Source organism: Stegodyphus dumicola, chromosome 10 (genome assembly GCF_044657685.1).
Source record: "Stegodyphus dumicola isolate Sdum_Otavi_A_Nest chromosome 10, ASM4465768v1".
NCBI classification, from domain to species: domain Eukaryota; kingdom Metazoa; phylum Arthropoda; class Arachnida; order Araneae; family Eresidae; genus Stegodyphus; species Stegodyphus dumicola.
This window is the reverse complement of record NC_140777.1, coordinates 156,534,554-156,554,612: the sequence shown is the minus strand read 5'-3', so window position 1 is coordinate 156,554,612 and position 20,059 is coordinate 156,534,554. Positions and strand designations below refer to the sequence as shown.

Below are 20,059 nucleotides of genomic sequence, written 5' to 3'. Positions count from 1 at the left end.
TCATAAAATAAAAGTATTAAGCAATTATTTAACTTGTAATACCTTTCTGGTGATCAGATTATTTAAAATTCCCATATAAACCTATTCCCAAATTTTAGTTGTAAAACATTTGCTAAAAATTCCCAAATTACACAAGGAAATATATTGCATTTATATTTAATTATTATAATTAAGAGTTAAACTGTTGCTTAAGGTAAATTTTCTTTGCCTGCAGATATTTATTTTTCTAATTCGGAATTTCGTGTTCTAATCATGAATAAAATTTAATACTATTTCTGTTTTGATATATTTCCTTTGTTTCTCCCATTAGTCACGGTGTTTGTTACTTTTTACTTTTACTGCATGACCACCAAGTCGATCCCGAAGCAATTTTCAGTTTATCGCCGTTGTCAAATAATATTTAAAAAAAACATATCCTAACCAGTTATCAACCTAATACTTTACCTCTCGCATCACCGATTAGCTTTAAACCTTGAATGTATAAAATTTTACGCATTTGATAGATAGCTTGGGATAAATTTAATAAAATAATTCAAATTTCAATCTAAACAGAAAATTATTTTATCTCAGCTCTGCGTAATAGGAAATCAAAAGTTAACCTATTTTTTTTTCTTTTTTTTAAAGTAAATTTTACACACAGACAACTTCAGTTTTGTATATTTTGTATTTTGGAAGCAATGTTCCGTTTGATTTCCTTGTAGTGAGAGTTGCTGAAATGTATCTAGACTACTTATTGTTTCAACCAAACATCATGTACACTCATTTGTTTAATGTAGGTTTACAAAGCTCTATTTACTGAAGCAAATTATTTTTCTAATCATTGTTCATGTTATTAGTTTTGAAAAAATAAACTGTTGTAAATTTTCCTGTATTTAGAAAACAGTTCTTGTTTCTCCAAAATAAATATCATAAAAATTATTTAAGGTACACTTTTCTTCTATTAAACATTCTTCATTTTTTGCCCTTTTCAGAAGCATGATTTATATCCAATAGGAAACTCAGTTTTAAATTTATCCAACGTAACGTGGAACGCTGCCAAATGGAAAACTGAGCATAGTCCCTCTATTGAAAATATAGATCATTCGATGAATACTCAATGTGCAAATTTGGCTTCTTCTTCTCCCGAGTCCCACAGTACCAAAATTCAGTTTTTCAGTCAGGTGCATAAGGAGAAAGTCAGGTCGAACTTTTCAAATGATAATAAGTTTCTGGCAACTCAGTATATTACCAGTAGTTTTGATTGTTTTCATCAAAGTGTTATAAATCAAGTAAGTACTCATCATTCTTTTTTTAGCTAATTTTTTTTAAAGCTCGATAAGTTCGTAATGTAAAATTAAGTATACGGTTTTATAACCTTTTTAATTTTATACTTTTCAATTACGGGCTTTCAGCTAAGTAGCTGTGTAAACATTTATTGCCATTTTTAGCATTCTTACATTCTGGATTCTGGATCAAGACTCACAACTTACTCCAAACTCCAAAAAACTGCCCGACAAATTTTGATTCAGTCTTGTGTTTAATCCTGAAAGGTAGATTAATTTCAGCAAAAGAATGCAAGTATTTTCTTTCTACAACATCAGCGTTTGCTTTCCTTTTAAAGTGAAGGGCAAATTCAACTTCACATCCAATTATCTGAAATACAACTGTCATTTAAATGCAATTCGTGTTTTTGGCTTAATCGTAGAAGACTTTAATTGTACTCTTAGAATAACATATGAAAGAGGCGCCTTTTTAGCAGTTTTAAACTAGAAGAATACAACTTCACAAGTAGACATATCGAAATACAACTAACGAAAATATTTCTTTTTTCAGATTAGCCATACACCGCATTGTTCTAATGTATCAATGTTTCAAAGTTCTTCTCAGTCTTCTGACAGTAACCATCACAGCTTCCCTACATCCACAATTGACTACAATAATTCAAGACATGACTTACCTTCGACTACAGACAATATTTCTTGTGCCTTTACTCATCTTCCGTTGTGCAGTTTAAATGCCAGTCATCAACCGTCCTGTATCATCTCCCCCTCCAAAAGAATCAGGCGTTCACGAAGATCTTCCAAGCGCAAAATTACGTACCATAGTTGTAATTACGAAGGTTGCTCCAAAACCTATACGAAAAGTTCCCATCTCAAAGCCCATCTAAGAACGCATACAGGAGAGAAACCCTATGCCTGTTCATGGTGTGGCTGCGGATGGAAGTTCGCTCGTTCTGATGAGCTTACAAGGCATTTCAGAAAACACACTGGAGACAGGCCATTCCAATGCCGCTATTGTGACAGAGCTTTTTCCAGATCTGACCACCTAACCCTCCATATGAAACGCCATGCCGATCTACTGTGACTTCATAAAGATCCATGAAAATATACCTCTTTGTTAAATTATGTTGAGACTGCTGTTGATATCTCAATCTTGGATTTCTTTTAATACAAACTTTTAGCATTATTGAAGTAACTGAATATTTGTTTTATTGTCCAATATTCATTCCCTTTTGTTTCAACTGCTGTTATTTTATTGTAAATAAAACTACTATTTTTAGTGTTTTTAGTGTAAATTGAATTTTTTTTTGCCTTGATTGCATTACATTATTTTACATTACAATAGTATTTCGCAGTCTAAACAATGATTTCTTTCCATATCTAAGCTAGAAATGCTTAACAAATCACCGCTTAATTATTATTGTGCATATAATATATGTATCCATATATATATAATAAAAAATATATTTTTGGTTAGAGTATTATGAGCAAACAAAGAACAATTTGGTCCATTCTAGCTTTTGACAGTAACCTAATTTTATTTTTTAAGACCTGATGATTTCATTGGTACTTTTACCTACTTAAAGACAGTGTTGCTGTCACACCATTAATAATAAATAAGCGGAAATATTTATTTTCCATTAATTAAAAAATGTATTATTATACTTAAAATTAGTTATCTTGAATAAAATAATAAATATGGGAACAACAGTAGTTTTTCTCATAAAATAGGGAAACGCTAAAGGTCATTTGATTTTCTATGCTTGCATTTTTAGATGGCGGAGGGACATCATTTTCTTCCTTAAACTAGAAAAAGCGGGTTTCTTTCTTTCTTTCTTTCTTTCTTTTTTTTTTTTTTTTTCTTTTTGTTTGTTTGTTTCCCTGTGAAATTCTGTGTAGTATTATAGCTTAGATATTGCTAAAGAATATTAGTAGTTTTTGTTGTTTTAAATGGCTGGGCACCTGCAATTTAATGCATTTGTTGGGAAATGGCCAATAGCCATTCGCCATTTAGCCGTTTGATCACTGAGAACATTGCACGTAGGGCATCATACAGGGCGACCGATTTTACACCTACGAGAATAGTAAGCACTGTAGGGGACAAATCCGAGGGTCTCCCATCTCGCTTTTCCTAACACTAAGTCTCTCAAGAAAACTTTTGGCTTTCCAGTACTTTAATATATCATACAGACCATATACACTTACAAATATCCAAACCTCTTCGGGATTCGAGCCCAGGCTATTGATATGACAGCTAGCAGCGCTAACTACTATAGTAATCAGGACGTTACTTACTATTAAAATAAATTACATCTTCAAGACTTTCACAATAACTAAATATGTTACTTATTGATTAAGGCATCTGTTAATATACAGATGATTTAAGCTCACTTGTAGACATAATTCTTTACTAAAAATGTACTACACGTGTAATTATTAGAGTAACAATATTAATTATTAGAAGCCAGAGCAGTAATTTGAAAGTCTAAGGGTCTGCTCATTACAGAATTAAAATTCCTGAAATAGCATCGATCAAACTATAATTGTCTTATTAAGTCTTAAAACATTAAAATAATAAAAGTTATTAAAGAATCATTAAAGATTTAAAATTTCTGAGGGATCTAGAAAAGGATAGTTTCTGCAGCTAATCAAACGATAGAAAAGTTTTATTACTCGTATATCAATAAACTAGAAAAGAAAAACATTTTCTCCTCTTTTAACCATGCAATGACTTCTATTTCTAAAACAAGAGAAACTTGATAATTACTACTGATAATATTTGGACTGAACTATTTAATTTAAGCAAAATACACTATAATTGTCTTCCTAAGTTCTATGCCAGTTTCAGTCGAGAGAGCTTGAGGAGACAGAATCCAAAGTTTTCCTAACCTCTCTTTCTTAATCACCAATCTCTCAAGAAGATTATCACTACAGATAAGTAGGAATAAAAAGACAATTTTTAATAAAAATTCACGACACATATCACAATAAATAGCTCAAGGAGAGTGCGTATATTAAGCAAACTCTCCTTAACGGACAAGAAATATAGTCCCAAAAGATTATAGGCGAAAACAATGCAAGACGAAAATGTAGTCGGATAAAACATCGCGGGAGAAAAGAAAGTAAGGAGAAAACATCATGACACAAAAAATCGTCATTGAAAATTAAGAACGGTTAAAAAACTTCGCAGTTTAAAAACATCGTCGTTGAAAACATCTTGTTAAAAAGTAAAGCACCTACAAAGCATTGCACAACGAGAACATCGCAGATATATTTTTTAATTAAGTAATAGCTTTTTGCTGATAAAGAACGAAGGAAACTTAAGCATTCAAAACCTGAAAATGAGTAGAAAATTAAATCTACTGATAATAATTAATAGAATTTTAAGCTTATGTATTTAACTGATATAGGTCATTAATTAATTAAACTCGTTCATAAAATTTTATTGATATTTTTTCATGAAAAACATAATCTAAGGAAAGATTAGGAAAAGGAAGATGAGTAATTGCTTGAAGTTACTTCTATTAAAATCGTTTAGTTTACTATCAGATTATTTTCTTTCACATTTAATAATCTGATATTCTTTTAGTAAAAATTAAATCTTTCTTCTTTCCAGTTTATTCGTCTTAAAGTGTCATTAACATTTTTATGTACATTTTCATGTACTTTAATCGTTTCGTTGCTGATTTGTTAATTAAGACGAAATATATCAGCTATATAATATTTCAGTAGGAATTTGGATTTATTGAATTGTGGCAATTGTGGCTATTGCTATCTGCTCGAGGGGAGGGATGACTTTCTTGAGAATGTTCTCAAGAACTGTCTTGCATCGACGTTATGCATTAAGAAAACCATGAAAATCTCATGCTGCCATTCGTCGAATCGAACTACTAGTGTTTGAAGATTTTAACTCTCAGTCACTGCTGCTAGTCAGTTCAGCAGGAAATTAATTCGCTTTTACATAAGTCATTCAGAAGACTCAATTTGCAAAAATCTGCTTATTCCTTCTTGCTTTCATAAATCATTACAAGAATATACAATTACAACTTTTAAATCCTGAAAAATGCATGTTTGCTATGTTATCGTCATGCGATGATTTGTAGGTGCTTCATTTTTTATCCCGATATATTCGACTATGATACTTTTAAGCTGCGAAATTTTTAACTGCTTTATTTTTGACCGCGGTGTTTTAGAATTGCTATTCTCATTGCTGTCTTTTCTCCCACGAAATTTTGCTCAACGACATTTTCGCCTTGCATTGTTTTCTCCGCGATGTTTTCAGAAATTTGAGCCGTCAGATTTCCCAGCTGATCAGCAACAAACGTATCCTAACTATCGGAACTGTATTTATATGGAATAGCTACTGAAATCTTCGGGGGGGAAATAGGTCCCAAAGCTTCGAAAATGTGCTTTTCTGAATCTTCCGGAAATTCGTCAAGTATCGTCAGGAGCGTTTTTGCTCATGTTTCCCGTTCTAATTAAGCTATTTTTACAATTTAAACATGTGTAGCGTACTAAACTAAGTGCTGAGGAACAAGCAAATAATCGCTTAAGTCCATGAACCGAAACGTTAACTCAAAAGGGTTAATTACCCTTTATTTGCTCAAAATAAAGATTTACAGTCGGCCCCTTTCTCAGAGCGTACAACAAAACCCCCACTTGGGCTTAAACTCAAAATGTAAGAAATAAGAATTAACTAATGACTAACTAAAGAGATTTAGCCGAAACTAACACAATTCCAAACTAGTTAACCTGTAATATTAACTTAGCCAGCAAAGCTATCAAAAGGCAAGTAATACGACCGAACGTAATAACAGTTAGGTAGACGTAGCCAAAAAAACAAACTACGAGCGCTATTCAGGAATCCTAACTCTCTTTCTCTCTCGAAGTCACTGGAACTTTGACTTTAATACTTTCTACTTTTCATTTGCATTTAACGCGATTCTAAAAAATCATTCCGGTAAGGAATTGTAAGCTGAAGCTAGAAGAGATAGAAAAGGAGAACTAAATTAAAATAACTATTATAAAACTATAATATACCTTACACATGGTCGGATTCAGAAATGAAAAATGTATAAATCTATGTAAGGAATAAGCAATTAAGCATTAGGTCACAAGTTCAATTACATACAAAATAGACCCATGCAACAAATAAACACGGACCGAAATAAAGCAATGCACAATTAGAACAACACACAAAACCTAAAATGGAAATATTAGCACTGATTAATAGAGGATTTTTAATAATTTCTGAATATATGTTGGATATATATGTATATATATATATATAAACTAGGGTGGGAAATATAGATCAAATTAAGCAAAAACCTGCTTTAATTCAAGTCATGTGAAATGATCTACTCTGAAGTTGTAAGCTTTATTTTTATACATCTGGAAACCTCTTTGTAAATTTCCCGCTTCGAAAAATTATAAAGAATTTTTCCTGTTAAAATTATTGAAATTATTTCAAATGCAATATGACTTTTCTTTTATAAAAATGTATTGAATAAAAATCAAAGCAAATTCTTCTTGTTTAATGTGAGGAAATGATTTCAGTGCCGATTTTATATAAAATATAGAGACACTTTAATTCGATTAAAAATTACTTAGCTGATTAAAATACTCGTCCAAATGGCTCTTTTAAATAAAAACCAGCTATTGAATTAAAAAAATTTAAATATAGGATTTTAAGAATTTGTTTGGATAATTTGGCCTGAAGATCTTTGTATTCTTCAGGCGATGAACGAGCATCCGGAGGGTGACCAAAGAGATCACAAGGCAGACGAAGATCACGACCAGATGAGCAACTGGCATGGAGAATAGCCGGTAGTCTGGTGTTTTTCTTCCACCCTAGTATGATTTCGGCAGCTTTCTGAGCGGAGTCTTTCAGACAATGCATCGGCGTTTCCAGATGAGGATCCCTTCTGATTATGGATAGTTATGTCCTCTGATTCTGAGAGCAGTCTGTTGTTGAAGTCAAAGGAAAAATTGCATTTCCTTAAAATGTCCAATCCGAGTATGCAAGGATCTGTATTATCTGCCACGTATACCGTATAATGGTAGGCGGCGAATCGAAACGTGATGTTCACGTTTAATTTCCCGTCTATGTCGATTTTATCACTAGACGCAGTCTGGAGAACGACACGGGATGGCATCCAAATAAGTTTATCTTTAAACTGTTGAGCCCCCGTAGAGGTCTTTTCAAGGGAAACTGGCTCGTATCCGCGTTATACATGGGGAAAACCACGAAAACACCCATGCATTCATCCCGTTCGCCGGGACTCGAACCCTGGACCGAACTACCAGTGTTCAGCGGCTTTTATCTCTCGGCCGCTGGTGAGCCAAAGTCTAGGTGTTGAAAATGAAACTTTTCATTAAGATCAGTGACTAATGTAATGACTTTCATGCGTGACATGTATTCGAATATTACAAATTTATAAATTGTGTACAGCCCATGAATCATCAGCTGAAGACTTCCTCGAAGCTACGAGGATAAAAATAGGTTGTGCAAGTAAAAATACGGGGATGCACAAAACCGTTAAATATGCCAATGGATAAAAGATGAGTTGATTTAAAAAACGGGTTAAAAAAATTATGCTGATTATGACACTATTATGACAATTTAACAGTTGAAAATAATGAAATTGAATTTTGACGCAGAAATGATGACATGGAGTAATTCTATTTACACGTTTTACGTCCTTGTGTAAGCCATTTAAATGCAGTTATAATTTTTTTTTCAGCTGTCTTACTGCATTGTATTATACACTGCTGGCCACCGTAAATGCAGCACCCGGAAGGAAGCATGCAAATAACATGAAATTTACAACATGCATTAGCGGAGGTGAGATATGCAAATGATTAGAATTTCAGCGCAGACGAACATATTTCAAGTTCGGCAAGTGTTTTTTTTTTTTTTTTTAAACGATCAATTATGCCTCGTAGTAAACAGCGATCATCGTTTGATCAAGTATCCGAGTTCGAAAGAGGAAGGATAGTGGCCTACAGAGAGTGTGGATTATCTTTCAGGGAAATCGGTAGTCGTGTTGGACGAAACCAAACAACTTTAATGCGGATATGTTAACGTTGGATGCAGGATGGTACGACGGACCGACATGTTCGATCGCATCCACCTCGGTGCACCACTTCACGTGATGACAGGAACATTGTGCGCATGGCAGTGACGGATCGCTCAGTCACATCACGAACCATAGCACAGCACATTCAGTCTGTAACGCATCATCCAGTGTCTGTGCGTACCATTCGACGTCGTTTACAGCAGAGTGGTCTGTCCGCAAGACGTCCATTACTTTGTCTACCTTTGACGCAGAACCACAGACATCTCCGCCGCCAATGGTGCGATGAAAGAAGGATGTGGACGGTAGAATGGTATGAAATTGTCTTTACTGACGAGTCACGCTTCTGTCTGCAACACCACGATAGTCGGATTCGAGTATGGAGACACCGTGGAGAGAGGATGCTGTACAGCTGCGTTATGCACCGCCACACTGGTCCTGCACCAGGTATTATGGTATGGGGTGGATATTGGATATCACTCTCGCACTCCTCTAGTACGCATTGCCGGTACTTTAAACAGAGCGCTACATCTCCGAGGTGTTGGAGTCAGTTGTCCTTCCTTACCTTCAGAGCTTGCCCACAGCCATATTTCAACAGGATAATGCGCGACCACACGTGGCACGCATTGCCCAAGGATTCTTCGTCAATCGCCAGATTGAATTGCTTTCCTGGCCGGCTCGCTCTCCGGATCTTTCGCCGATAGAAAACATGTGGTCTATGGTTGCTGAGCGATTGACCCAGATTACATCCTAAGCTGCCACACCAGATCAACTTTGGCAACGTGTGGAAGCTGCTTGGTCTGCTGTACCCCAAGAACACATCCAAAGTCTCTTTGAATCAATGCTGAGGTGTGTGGCAGCGGTGATCTCCAACAATAGCGGCTACTCTGACTACTGATTCTGGAAGGAACCACACTTCACAGAAGCCTATAAATTTAATCATTTGATACTTGGTCAACATGTTATCTACTAAATAAATTTTGTTGTGCTATCTCTTGTCTTTCTTGGTGTTGCAATTTGGTTGGCCAGCAGTGCAATAAAAAATGTTACTGAATAAAAGTCTGATGTGTACGCCACATGACTACCTTGTATGCAATATTAAATAATACGTAATTTTCCTGCATTTCATTTCAACATATTGAATTAACAGTTAACGAATTTTGAATTATATCTACTTCGTCGATAGCACATAAAACACAGCAGAATAAACGCACTCTTTAAAGTTCAGTATATGTACCATAATGGTAGCGACACTTGGGCGTTAGGTTCACTTAACAGCGTTACATCTCATTCATTTTATAACTCAGAGTGCACAAAAACTATATTATCTGAAGAACTACCACATGCTATATTCAAATACTATAATAAATCTAAAACGATGTATGAAAGAAATTAAACAAATGAAAAAGAAATAGTTTTTCACAGACGATTCAGCGCCGCTTACCTAATGCGCATGCGCTACTAATTAAATCAGTTTTCACTTCGCGACAAGGCACAAATACATAGAAATTCAAAATATTTTCATTAAAAATTGAAAGATATAGAAAAACATAAGACACCAAGTACAGTTAAAACAATTAAAAAAACAACTTTTACAATTAAAGTTACATTTTCTACCCAAAACGAGCTAATAATAACTTAGAATATAATTCCAGAATGAATTAAGCATAATTTAATTCACAATAACGAAATTCGCAAACTAAAATGTCGCGGAGGAAACAACGCAAAGTGAAAACATCGTCGTTCAAAATATCGTGGCACAAAAGAAAGCAAGGACAAAACATAGCAGTTCTAAAACATCGTGGCATAACTCTTTGACGCACGATGTTCTCGCCCTGAAACCACCATTTTCCGAATTTTTTTCCTCCTCTTTTTTCCGAAATTTTTGAATCAAAATGAATTGATTACTGATCTTTTACATCTAAATAACACGAAATGACTGTAGAATCATATATGTTTTAGGTATTAATACTTCAGATCGGATGCCTTTTAAAATTCGTTTTCGATGAGACAAAATAACTTCCTTTTATTAATATAAACATTTTTAAATTTCAAAAGTTAGTCATCGCACATCATGATTTCTAGCATAAGCAATAAAAAATTGCAGTAATTAAACTGCATATATATAAAAAAAACCTCTATATGTATGGCATTTGCTATGTGGTTTCAGGGCGCGACCACTGCACCACTAGAGCATTGTGTCACAATGCTTACAATCCTCTAGAGCAGGGGTAGGCAACGCTGCGCCCGCGGCCCCGATCGATTTTTAATGCGCCCTCGCTGGACTAATGTAAATGTATGATAGCCAGAGCGATTTACTTACTCTTGTCAAACGGCGATATACAGCAAGTACTGTCTGACTACGTATTCCAGATCTATGTAAACATCCGGTTTGGGGCGGAAGTGGGCACATCTATCAGTTATGTAGGGGTGAGTGCAGTAGCCCGGTAGACACTAAATGTCCCCTGACCTTCGATTTCACCCACACCCCTTCGACCTTCGAGAGGGAAAAATAGCCGCGCTTTTCGCCCACACACCCCTTTAATTAAACTGACCCATCTTGGCCCTCAGCCAAACTGCTCTCGCTAGCGTGGTTAGACAGTAGTCAGTTGAGCTTAGGATTGTGCATAGATTAGCAGTTAGCTAACCTTGAGCGTATCTAATAACACGCACGTATTTTTTGTTAGTGTGTGACCGTATTTCGAATAGACCATGCGTAGACCGTGCATTTAAAACTACCAAGTAATCCGAAATAAGTCTTTTCTTTCAAAACCCTTCATGGATAAATGTAAAAGAAAAAGAACATATTATTTTAATGATGAATGGGAACATCTATATTGTTTCGTTGATTACAAAGGGAAGTGTATTTGTTTGTTGTGTAATAATAGTGTTGCGATTCCCAAGAAAAGTAATATTGAACGATATGTTAAGACCGTTCATACCAATTTTGATAGTGACTATCCAATGAACTCTGAAATTAGAAGAAAAAAAAATATTTCTTTAAAATCTTCAATAACTAACCAGCAAAGTTTTTTTACTAAACCACTGCAACAACATAAAGCAGCAACGATCGCGTCATATAAAATATCGCATTTGCTAGCTAAGAATAAAAAACCATTTATAGATTAGTGAAATAGATTAGTAAGATTAGTAGAAATAGATTTATAGATTAGTGAAAGAAGTCATGTTAGAAGCTGCTGATTCACTTTTTGAAGAATTTAAAAATAAAAAGGAAATAGTTTCAGCTATAAACACATTGCAATTATCAGCACGAACTGTTACTAGAAGAATTGAAGTAATTGCGGAGAATTTGGAGGCAGAATTAGCAAATGATATGGAAAATTGTATTTTCTTTTCGCTACAGATGGATGAATCGGCAGACGTGACAAATATATCACAATTAGCAATTTGCGTGAAGATGGTATTTTCTGATTTTAAAACAAAAGAAGAATTCCTTAAAGTTCTGCCATTAAAGGGAAGCACCAGAGGAGAAGATATATTTTCTACTTTTATAAAGTATATGTAAAATTACCTGTACAAAAGTTATCGTCAATTACAACAGACGGGGCACCAGCGATGACTGGTAAGAAAAAAGGATTTATTACCTTATGTAGACAGGATTCCTTATTCCCGAAATTTATTTCTTATCATTGCCTCATACATCAGGAAATGTTATGCGCAAAAACAATCGGTTTTCAACACGTATTTACGATAGTAACAAAAATTATTAGTTCCATAAGATCGGGAGCTATGCAACACAGATTGTTTAAATTACTTTTAGAAGATGAGGACGATCAGTTCACAGATCTTCTTTTACATACTGAAGTGAGGTGGCTGAGCAAAGGTAAAATACACTTATGTCCATAAATTAAGGATAATTTGGAGTCACGCGGAAATCGAACTCTAAAATAAACATATCACCTGTAAAATAACTACACACATCTTCAAGAAACATATGCAAATTTCAGGAAGTAACCAGATGACACCTATGGTACGTCACAATGACGAGAGTGTAAGAGAGTGGTATATAAGGAATACAGGCAAAGAAGTAAAATTGTTCGCAGGCGCTTTATAAGCATTTCAGTGCAATAACCGAATAGTTATGACACAAAGGACGCATTTGGATAATTTTTTACGTGGTAGAATTATCGGCCGTCTGAAATGTGGGCGTACCCAACTGGAAGTATCAGACGAACTTGGAATTGCTCAGAGTGTCATCTCCAGGCTTTGGCAACGATTCCAAGATGATGGTAATGTCAGTAGACGTTACAGCGCAGGTCGTCCCAGAGTTACAACGCCGAATGAGGACCGGTATTTGGCAGTTACTGCCAAACGAAACAGCGGAACACAGCCTCAGACCTGTCTCGTCAGCTTTCTTCAGCCACTGGTACGACAATTTCAAGGCAGACCGTTTACAAACGCTTAGGGCAGATTGGTCTATATGCTCGTAGACTGTCAGATGCGTTCCACTTACTGCAACTCACTGTCGCCTGCGGTTAGCCTGGAGTAGAGAGTATGCATTGTGGACACCGCAACAGTGGGCTTGTGTGATGTTTTCCGAAGAGTCCAGGTTTAGCTTGCAGTCTGATTCTCGCCGGACTTTCATATGTAGAGCTACAGGTATCCGTAGCACCAAGAAAACATCATTGAACGACACCATCACGGTGTTGCAGGAGTGCTCGTTTGGGGTGGAATTATTCTGGGTTCCAGAACTGACCTGGATGTTCAAAATTGGAACCATGACAAGCCAAATCTATCGGGACGTCATTCTGTAACAACATGTACGTTTGTTTCGGGGCGCCATGGGCGCACAATTTGTCTTTATGGATGACAACGCCCGTCCTCACCGTGCAAACATCGTAAACGAATGCCTTCAATCGGAGGATATCACCCGTATGGACTGGCCAGCATTCTCACCGGACTTGAATCCAGTAGAGCACGTGTGGGACATGCTTGGCTGACGAGTTGCAGCCCGTCAACCTCCTCCTACATGTCTACCGGAACTTCAGAGAGCATTGCTTTTTGAGTGGTGTAATATTCCCCAAGATCAGATCGATAATTTGATACTCAACATACCTAGGCGTTGTACGGACAGTATTGCATCGTCTGGGAGACATACAATGTAGTTACAATCATACCAACCGTGTAATATTAGTTTTTTTTTTTTTTTTTTTTTTTGTAAATAGGTTTTTTTTTTTTTTAATTTGCTCGAGGGAGAAAAAATTGCTAATTGTTTTAATAATATCAAACATATAGCATCTTTTTTTTTACTCTTTACCTTTTGTTTCAGAAAAAAGCTTTACAAATAAGTCAAATTTGTTTTGCTTCTAACTCTTCCTTTGCTTGATTTTGCATTATCCTTAATTTATGGACATGAGTGTACTTGAGCGGTTTATCATGCTTTTGCCACAAATAAAGGAATTTATTGCATCAAGAGGCGAATTTTACGAGCAATTAGAAAATAAGGATTGGCTAATCGACCTCGGATTTCTGACAGATATAACGGCAAAGTTGAATGAATTAAATTTAAAAATACAAGGGAAAAATCCGCATATCGCTGACATGAAGTAAATGCATTCAAATGCAAGTTAGTGTTGTTGAAATCCCATCTATTGAAAAAATCATTATCACATTTCCCAAATATAAAATATACTGTTGAGAGTTTAAATTTCAATAATGAAAATTTTACTGCTACATCATATTTAGAAATTATAGATAAGCTAATAGAAGAGTTTTCTTTCTAGATTTGAAGATTTTGCAGCATTAGAACCCGTCTTAAGATTTTTCATAAATCCATTCAATGTTACTGAAGATGATGTCCTTGAAATAGTTTCAGTGTATTTCGAGCTTTATAGTACCGAAGACCTAGAATCAGAAATAATAAACTTGCAAAGTGATATTATTTTAAAAGCGCATAGTAATGATAAAATGTTTTGAAACTTAGTCTATGAAAATAAGTATCCTATTTTAAGGAAATGTGCGCTAAAAATTTATTCATATTGTGCAACAACATACAATTGCGAGTCTTTGTTCTCAAATATGAAATATTTGAAATCAAAATACCGAACAAAGCTTAATGATTCACATTTAGATAATTGTTTAAGGACTGGGAACTCTAAATATATCTCTAATTATAAGAAATTAGCTGAAAATATGGATACCCAAGTTTCGCACTGAATTATATGTATCATTATGTATGACACCAACAAAATAAAGTTATAAAAAATCTGTTTTTTTTAATGCCTATTTATACCTGTTGATTATCTGTAAAATATGCGCCCTCGGTGATTTTTCATATTTAGTATTGCGCCCTTAAGGACAAACAGGTTGTCGACCCCTGCTCTAGAGGCTCGGTGGTCGCGCCTTGAAACCACTGGCGTTTGCTACTCAATGGCGTTCGCTTGCTTTTCAAATAGGAATGTTTATTTTTACCCGGACATAGATAAAGGGCTTTGAAACCACAGAGTTATTTTATTACTAAACAATAGATGCACCTGCTCAGTAAAAAGGTCTTTCTTTTCCAAATACCTTTCTCTGACATCAACACACTTGCTCCCCAAGCTAGTATTGTGATTTTATAAATTATTTTCTGTGGTTTAAATTTAATGTAAATATACTTCGCTATAATTAAAAATAGAAATTGCGTAAAAGTTTTATTTAAATTAAAAATATTTTCTGAATATTTTGGGACGAAATACGAATAAAATAAGTATGAATGGGAAACGAACGATCTGTACAAAGCCAAAAAGACCAAGCCCCCCCCCCCATTAACATAAAAAACCACAAATTTCATGTGCCAGATGAAAAGAAACTTAATAACGCTGGACATATACCAGTGAAATTTAAATCCAGGCAGTAAACATTTTGTAGCACAAGGAAAAAACCTCATAGAACAAGATGTATGTGCGAAACGTGCAGTGTGGGTCTATGCATATGCCAAAAAGACAAAACATGCTTTGAACAGTGTCACAAAAAAAATTTGTTCTTTGAAATTAAAAAAAAAAAAAAAAAAAAAAAAAAAACTGAGTTCTTTTTTATTCTTATTTAATTGAGTTTTTTAATCCATTTATCCAATTGTCCTTATTATGTAGGTACTTATATTTTCACTGCTATAGAAAAATTACATAAATGTTTATTTTTTAATTTTTTCTGACGATTTACTTTGTAAAATAATGTAAAAAAATTATACATAATGCAATTCTTACAGACTTTTTTTTTTTTTTTTTTTTTTTTTTTTTTTTTTTTTTTTTTTATATCGTAAATTTCGTCATTTATTGGAAACGTGCGCGGAAAATGGTAAGTTTTTTTCCCCACTACATCAGTAAGTTTCAAAGTCCTAGACGCGCGGTGGTTTCACAGTGCGACCACCACCCACAGAACAATGAGCAAGAGTAGATTTTTTTAAATTCATATATTATTTGTCTCTAGGATCATAATATTCAATTTCTAGAGTTTTTAGCTAAAAAATTATAAAAATAATATCGCGCGCGTCAAAGGGATAAAACATTATCGTCTAAAATGAAGCAGTTGAAAAACATCGCAGTTTTAAAAAATCGTAATAAAAAATAAAGCCTCTACAAATCATCGCATGACGATTATATCACAAGCACGTGTTTTTCAAGCTTTAAAAGTTGTAAATGTATATTCGCATAATTATATTTGTGGAAAGAGGAATTATTACCTCTACATTTCATATTTTTGGTTCAAATAGTAATTTTTGCTAAAAAAGGAAATTTAAGCATTCTAAAACTGAAAATGTGTAGAAAATTAATCCTACATATAGCAGTTTATAAAACTTAAAATTTTTGTATTTAACTATTAAAAGTCATTACTTGATTGATTTTACTTATGAAGCTGTATTGGAAGTTAGTTCTTCATGAAAAATATAGTCTAAAAAATTAGAAAGGGAAAGATAAGTATCTGTGTGAGGTTACCTATATTAAAACTGTTTAATTAATTATCACATTGTAAAATTATTTGCTTTCACTTTGTTACCGTTATTATTATACGTAAGGTTAATTTTCTCTTCATTTTCAGTTTTTGAATGCTTAAGTTTCCTTTTATGCCTTTTAGAAAAAATTATTAATTAATCCAAAAATATAAAGGTAAAATAATCCTCATTCCTTCTTGCGCTCACAAATCATTATGTGAATATACATTTACAACTTTTAAAATCTGAAAAACGGATATCTGCGATACTATCCTCATGCGATGATTTGTAGGAGCTTTACTTTTTACCATAGCATTTTTTACGACTATTTTTTTTTAAACTGCAATGCTTTTTAACAGCTTCATTTTTGACGACGATGTTTTTTTTATATGGCAATGTTTTAGAACTGCAATTTTTTTTTTCCCTCTTTGCTTTCTTTCCTTCCGCGATGTTTTGTACGGCGATGTTTTTACCTTGCGTTGTTGTTTCCACGATTTTTCCATCTGCGATGTTTCCGGCGAACACCGGTTCGAAATACTTCCCGATCATACGTCAGGCTTTAACTGGTACGGTGAAAAAAATTTCACTTAAATGGTGACATCGGGTCTTACGAATTCATAAATAAAGTTATAATTTTTAATGCATCTTAGATAAGTAGTCAATGATATTAGTATTTATTTTATTTTAAATTAAAAATATGCTAAATATTTTTACTAAAATTGATAATGATACCGAAATGCGCTAGATATTTACGTATAATAAAAACGCCATTCAGGAAAATGTAATGCTCGTGTCTCTAGCACCCGTTCATATCACTTGTAATTGAAAAGTATTAAAATTGATTTTTCTCTCTATTCCTTATTGTTTTGGGAAAATATTTAAATATCTCTTAAAATGTATGCTGCGAATACATTTTTCAAACGATATTAATGGCAAATAACTAATAATACCAATCACTACACCTCTGTTTTATCTAAAGTGTTTGTGGATACTTTTCTTAAATATTCGTTATCGTCAAATCGTTTCAAGCCACTGAGGGCAGAAGTATTATATGTTCAAACAAAATATACTTGATATGCTTAAGTTTTATCGTTCATCATAACTAAAATTGCATTTGATACACAATCACAGAAATTTGCTTTCAGTAGGACTTTCTTAATTTATTATTTTCGAAGCAAATAATAACCTCATAAGAAAAGCTTTAGTTGCGGCTTCCATGGGCAACTATATATAGTATTTGGGCACCTAATGTATTAGATTCATTAAGACAATTGTTCTCATTACACTCAAGAATACTGAAGAACTTATTAACAGCTATAACCCAAAATGAAAGTAACAACTTTTGCAACTTTAGTGGTAAAAAAGAAATTACAAACATTAAATTTAAATCATTTAGATATTAAATTTAAAGCATTTAATTATAATAAATAGAATAATTTCTCTGCTTTGTTTCAAAGAAGCAAGGGTGCACTTAACAACATACTTCGTAGAATTTTATAAAAAAATCCTATCTTAACCTTATAAGGTATTTCTCCCACTTTCCTTGCGTGCCTTCGTGGTGTACTGCACGCTGGACCGGTATTTCCAGAAGTCCGTGGTTCGATTCCCGGAGAAAGCGATTGCTCATTTTTCATCTCTTCGGCTTCCAAAAAATCCTACAGTGGCGCCCGAAATAAAAGGGTGTTGTATGAGGTTTCTCCACACCCAGGATTTGGTGATTGGGTCCCCTGAAAACCCCAGTCGCCCTTTAAAAAGAGGAGTATATAAGGTATTTTTCCCAATTTCCTTGCATGCCTTCGTGGTGTACTGGTTCTGCACGCTGGATCGGTATTTGCAGAGGTCCGTGGTTCGATTCCCGTAGAAGGCGATTGCTCATTTTTCATCTCTTCGGCTTCCAAAAAATCCTAATGTCTCTACAACCTTTTTCAGAATCCTTTAGCTTTATAATCCAGTTTTCTGTAAACTAAGCCAGAGATTTCCTACAGAATTCTATAAAATTTTATATGCAGCTTGTACAGGTTTAAAGATTCTGCATGGAAATGTATGTGCTGTAAAATGGTTTGTGAAAAGATTATGTAAAAATATTATAGGGTTACTAAAGATATAGAATCCCGTGTATAGAATTTTAGAAATGAATATTATTGAGTCAACTAACAGAATTCCACAGAAACTATCTGATCCAGTTTATAGAAGACTGTACCATAACTCTAAAGAATTCTAAACATATAAAAGATCCGAAAGAAGTTTTTGAGTATTTAAAAGCATTATAAAAATCTAAAAAAATTTCTTTTGGGATTAAGAAGAATGAATTCATTAAATTTTAATTTTTGAATAGAATATTTTAATCTAAATTTTGAAACGATCCATGACATGGAAGAGAAAATTTTCGCAACACACAGCGAATTTTTTAACAAAAATTTCAATATGGTATTGGTTAAAAAATATTTTAATAAAAATAAATATAATTTGAATTGTAATTAAGGTTTATTAAAATTAAGAAATCCTTTTTCTTTTCAGAGTACACATCCAATAATTAAAAGCATTAATTTCAGGAATTAAAATTTTATAATTTGCAAAATAGATTTAACTTTTAATTAATCTTATTATTTAAATTGATTTTATGCTGTTACAAAATTTAATTTTTTAATTTTCAAACATTCAATCAAAATAGGTTCAACATTCTTGAATAAAAAGTATTTATTTTTGCTCCGCTGTCTCATATCATCAGAAATTCAACATTGGCTTCTACGAGCGTTTGTAAATTTTGCAGATTTCTGTAGAACACCATACTATAAAGACTCTATAAAATTTCTGTATGATGTTAAAAAGCAATATTTCTACAGAAGTCTGTTCAGCTAAAGCTTTATAAAATTTTTATCGAATTTTGTAGAGAAACATTTCTGTAAAGCTTATAGGAATTTGTATAGAGATCTATCAGTCTCTAAAAGAGATTTTCCTAAAGCTACTGTTATAAAGAATTTATTACTTTGCAATAAGAATAATAGCAATAATAATATATGTTTGTTTAGTAATAAGAATTAATAGATATTGCATTTGCTTACGAAGTTTTCCTTCGAATTTTCGAAATTTCCAGCCTGTCTTAATTATTTATCAGTTAAAATTTTCATGTTAAGTTTGCTTACATTCAGTACCTTAACGTATTTTTTATTTGTTCTTTGAAAACAAATAAAGTGTAATGTTCCTCTGCTTACTGGCAGTAGAATACAAGCTTTGTAAAAGAGTCCAAATATGAATTCCTAATTGGCAAATATGACTAGCATTTATAGCATTTTACTTCAGCTGCTAAAATAGTTGCGACCTTAATCAGAATCTTGTAGATGCCATAATATTAGGCTTAGCAAGAAATTACCTTTCCCTGTAAACTAACTAATCGAAACCGGAAATTTACGAGACTTCACGCAGAGAATAGGTGAAAAACAAAATAAATAAAAGAATGCTTGTTAGCGATGCCTTGAGGATATTGAGGGACTATGATGAATGGACCACTTTTAATGATTCTACTTTTTTTTCTTCACGAGCTGCTCATATTAAGCACGTCCGAAAGGAAGAAAATGGTATCCAATGAAAATTTTTTCTAATGGTGGTTAATATCAAAATATTTAAGACATAACTTCAAAGATTACAGAAATTGCTTTCAGTTTTATCCCCTGGCACATATTTCGTGTTATGAGGCATGAAGTCAAAATATTCTTCATTCCTTACGGGGTGCTTTAGCGCAAAGACACGTTCAAATTCTTTATAGGTAAGCAAGGAAATTGAAACCAGTTCCTCCT

General features: G+C 33.6%; 1 protein-coding gene across 5 annotated transcripts in view; it reads left to right on the top strand.

Moving 5' to 3' along the window:
* The window catches only part of LOC146995164 (uncharacterized), a 116,982-nt gene extending 114,439 nt beyond the window's left edge, over positions 1 to 2,543 (top strand). For all 5 annotated transcript variants that reach the window (XM_085826114.1, XM_085826115.1, XM_085826117.1 and 2 more), the window contains exons 3-4: positions 972 to 1,268; positions 1,813 to 2,543. In XM_085826114.1, coding sequence (XP_085682240.1) covers positions 972 to 1,268; positions 1,813 to 2,343 — 828 coding nt within the window. In that variant the 3' untranslated portion in view covers positions 2,344 to 2,543. The remainder of the gene's footprint in view (positions 1 to 971; positions 1,269 to 1,812) is intronic.
* Positions 2,544 to 20,059: the final 17,516 nt, after the last annotated feature.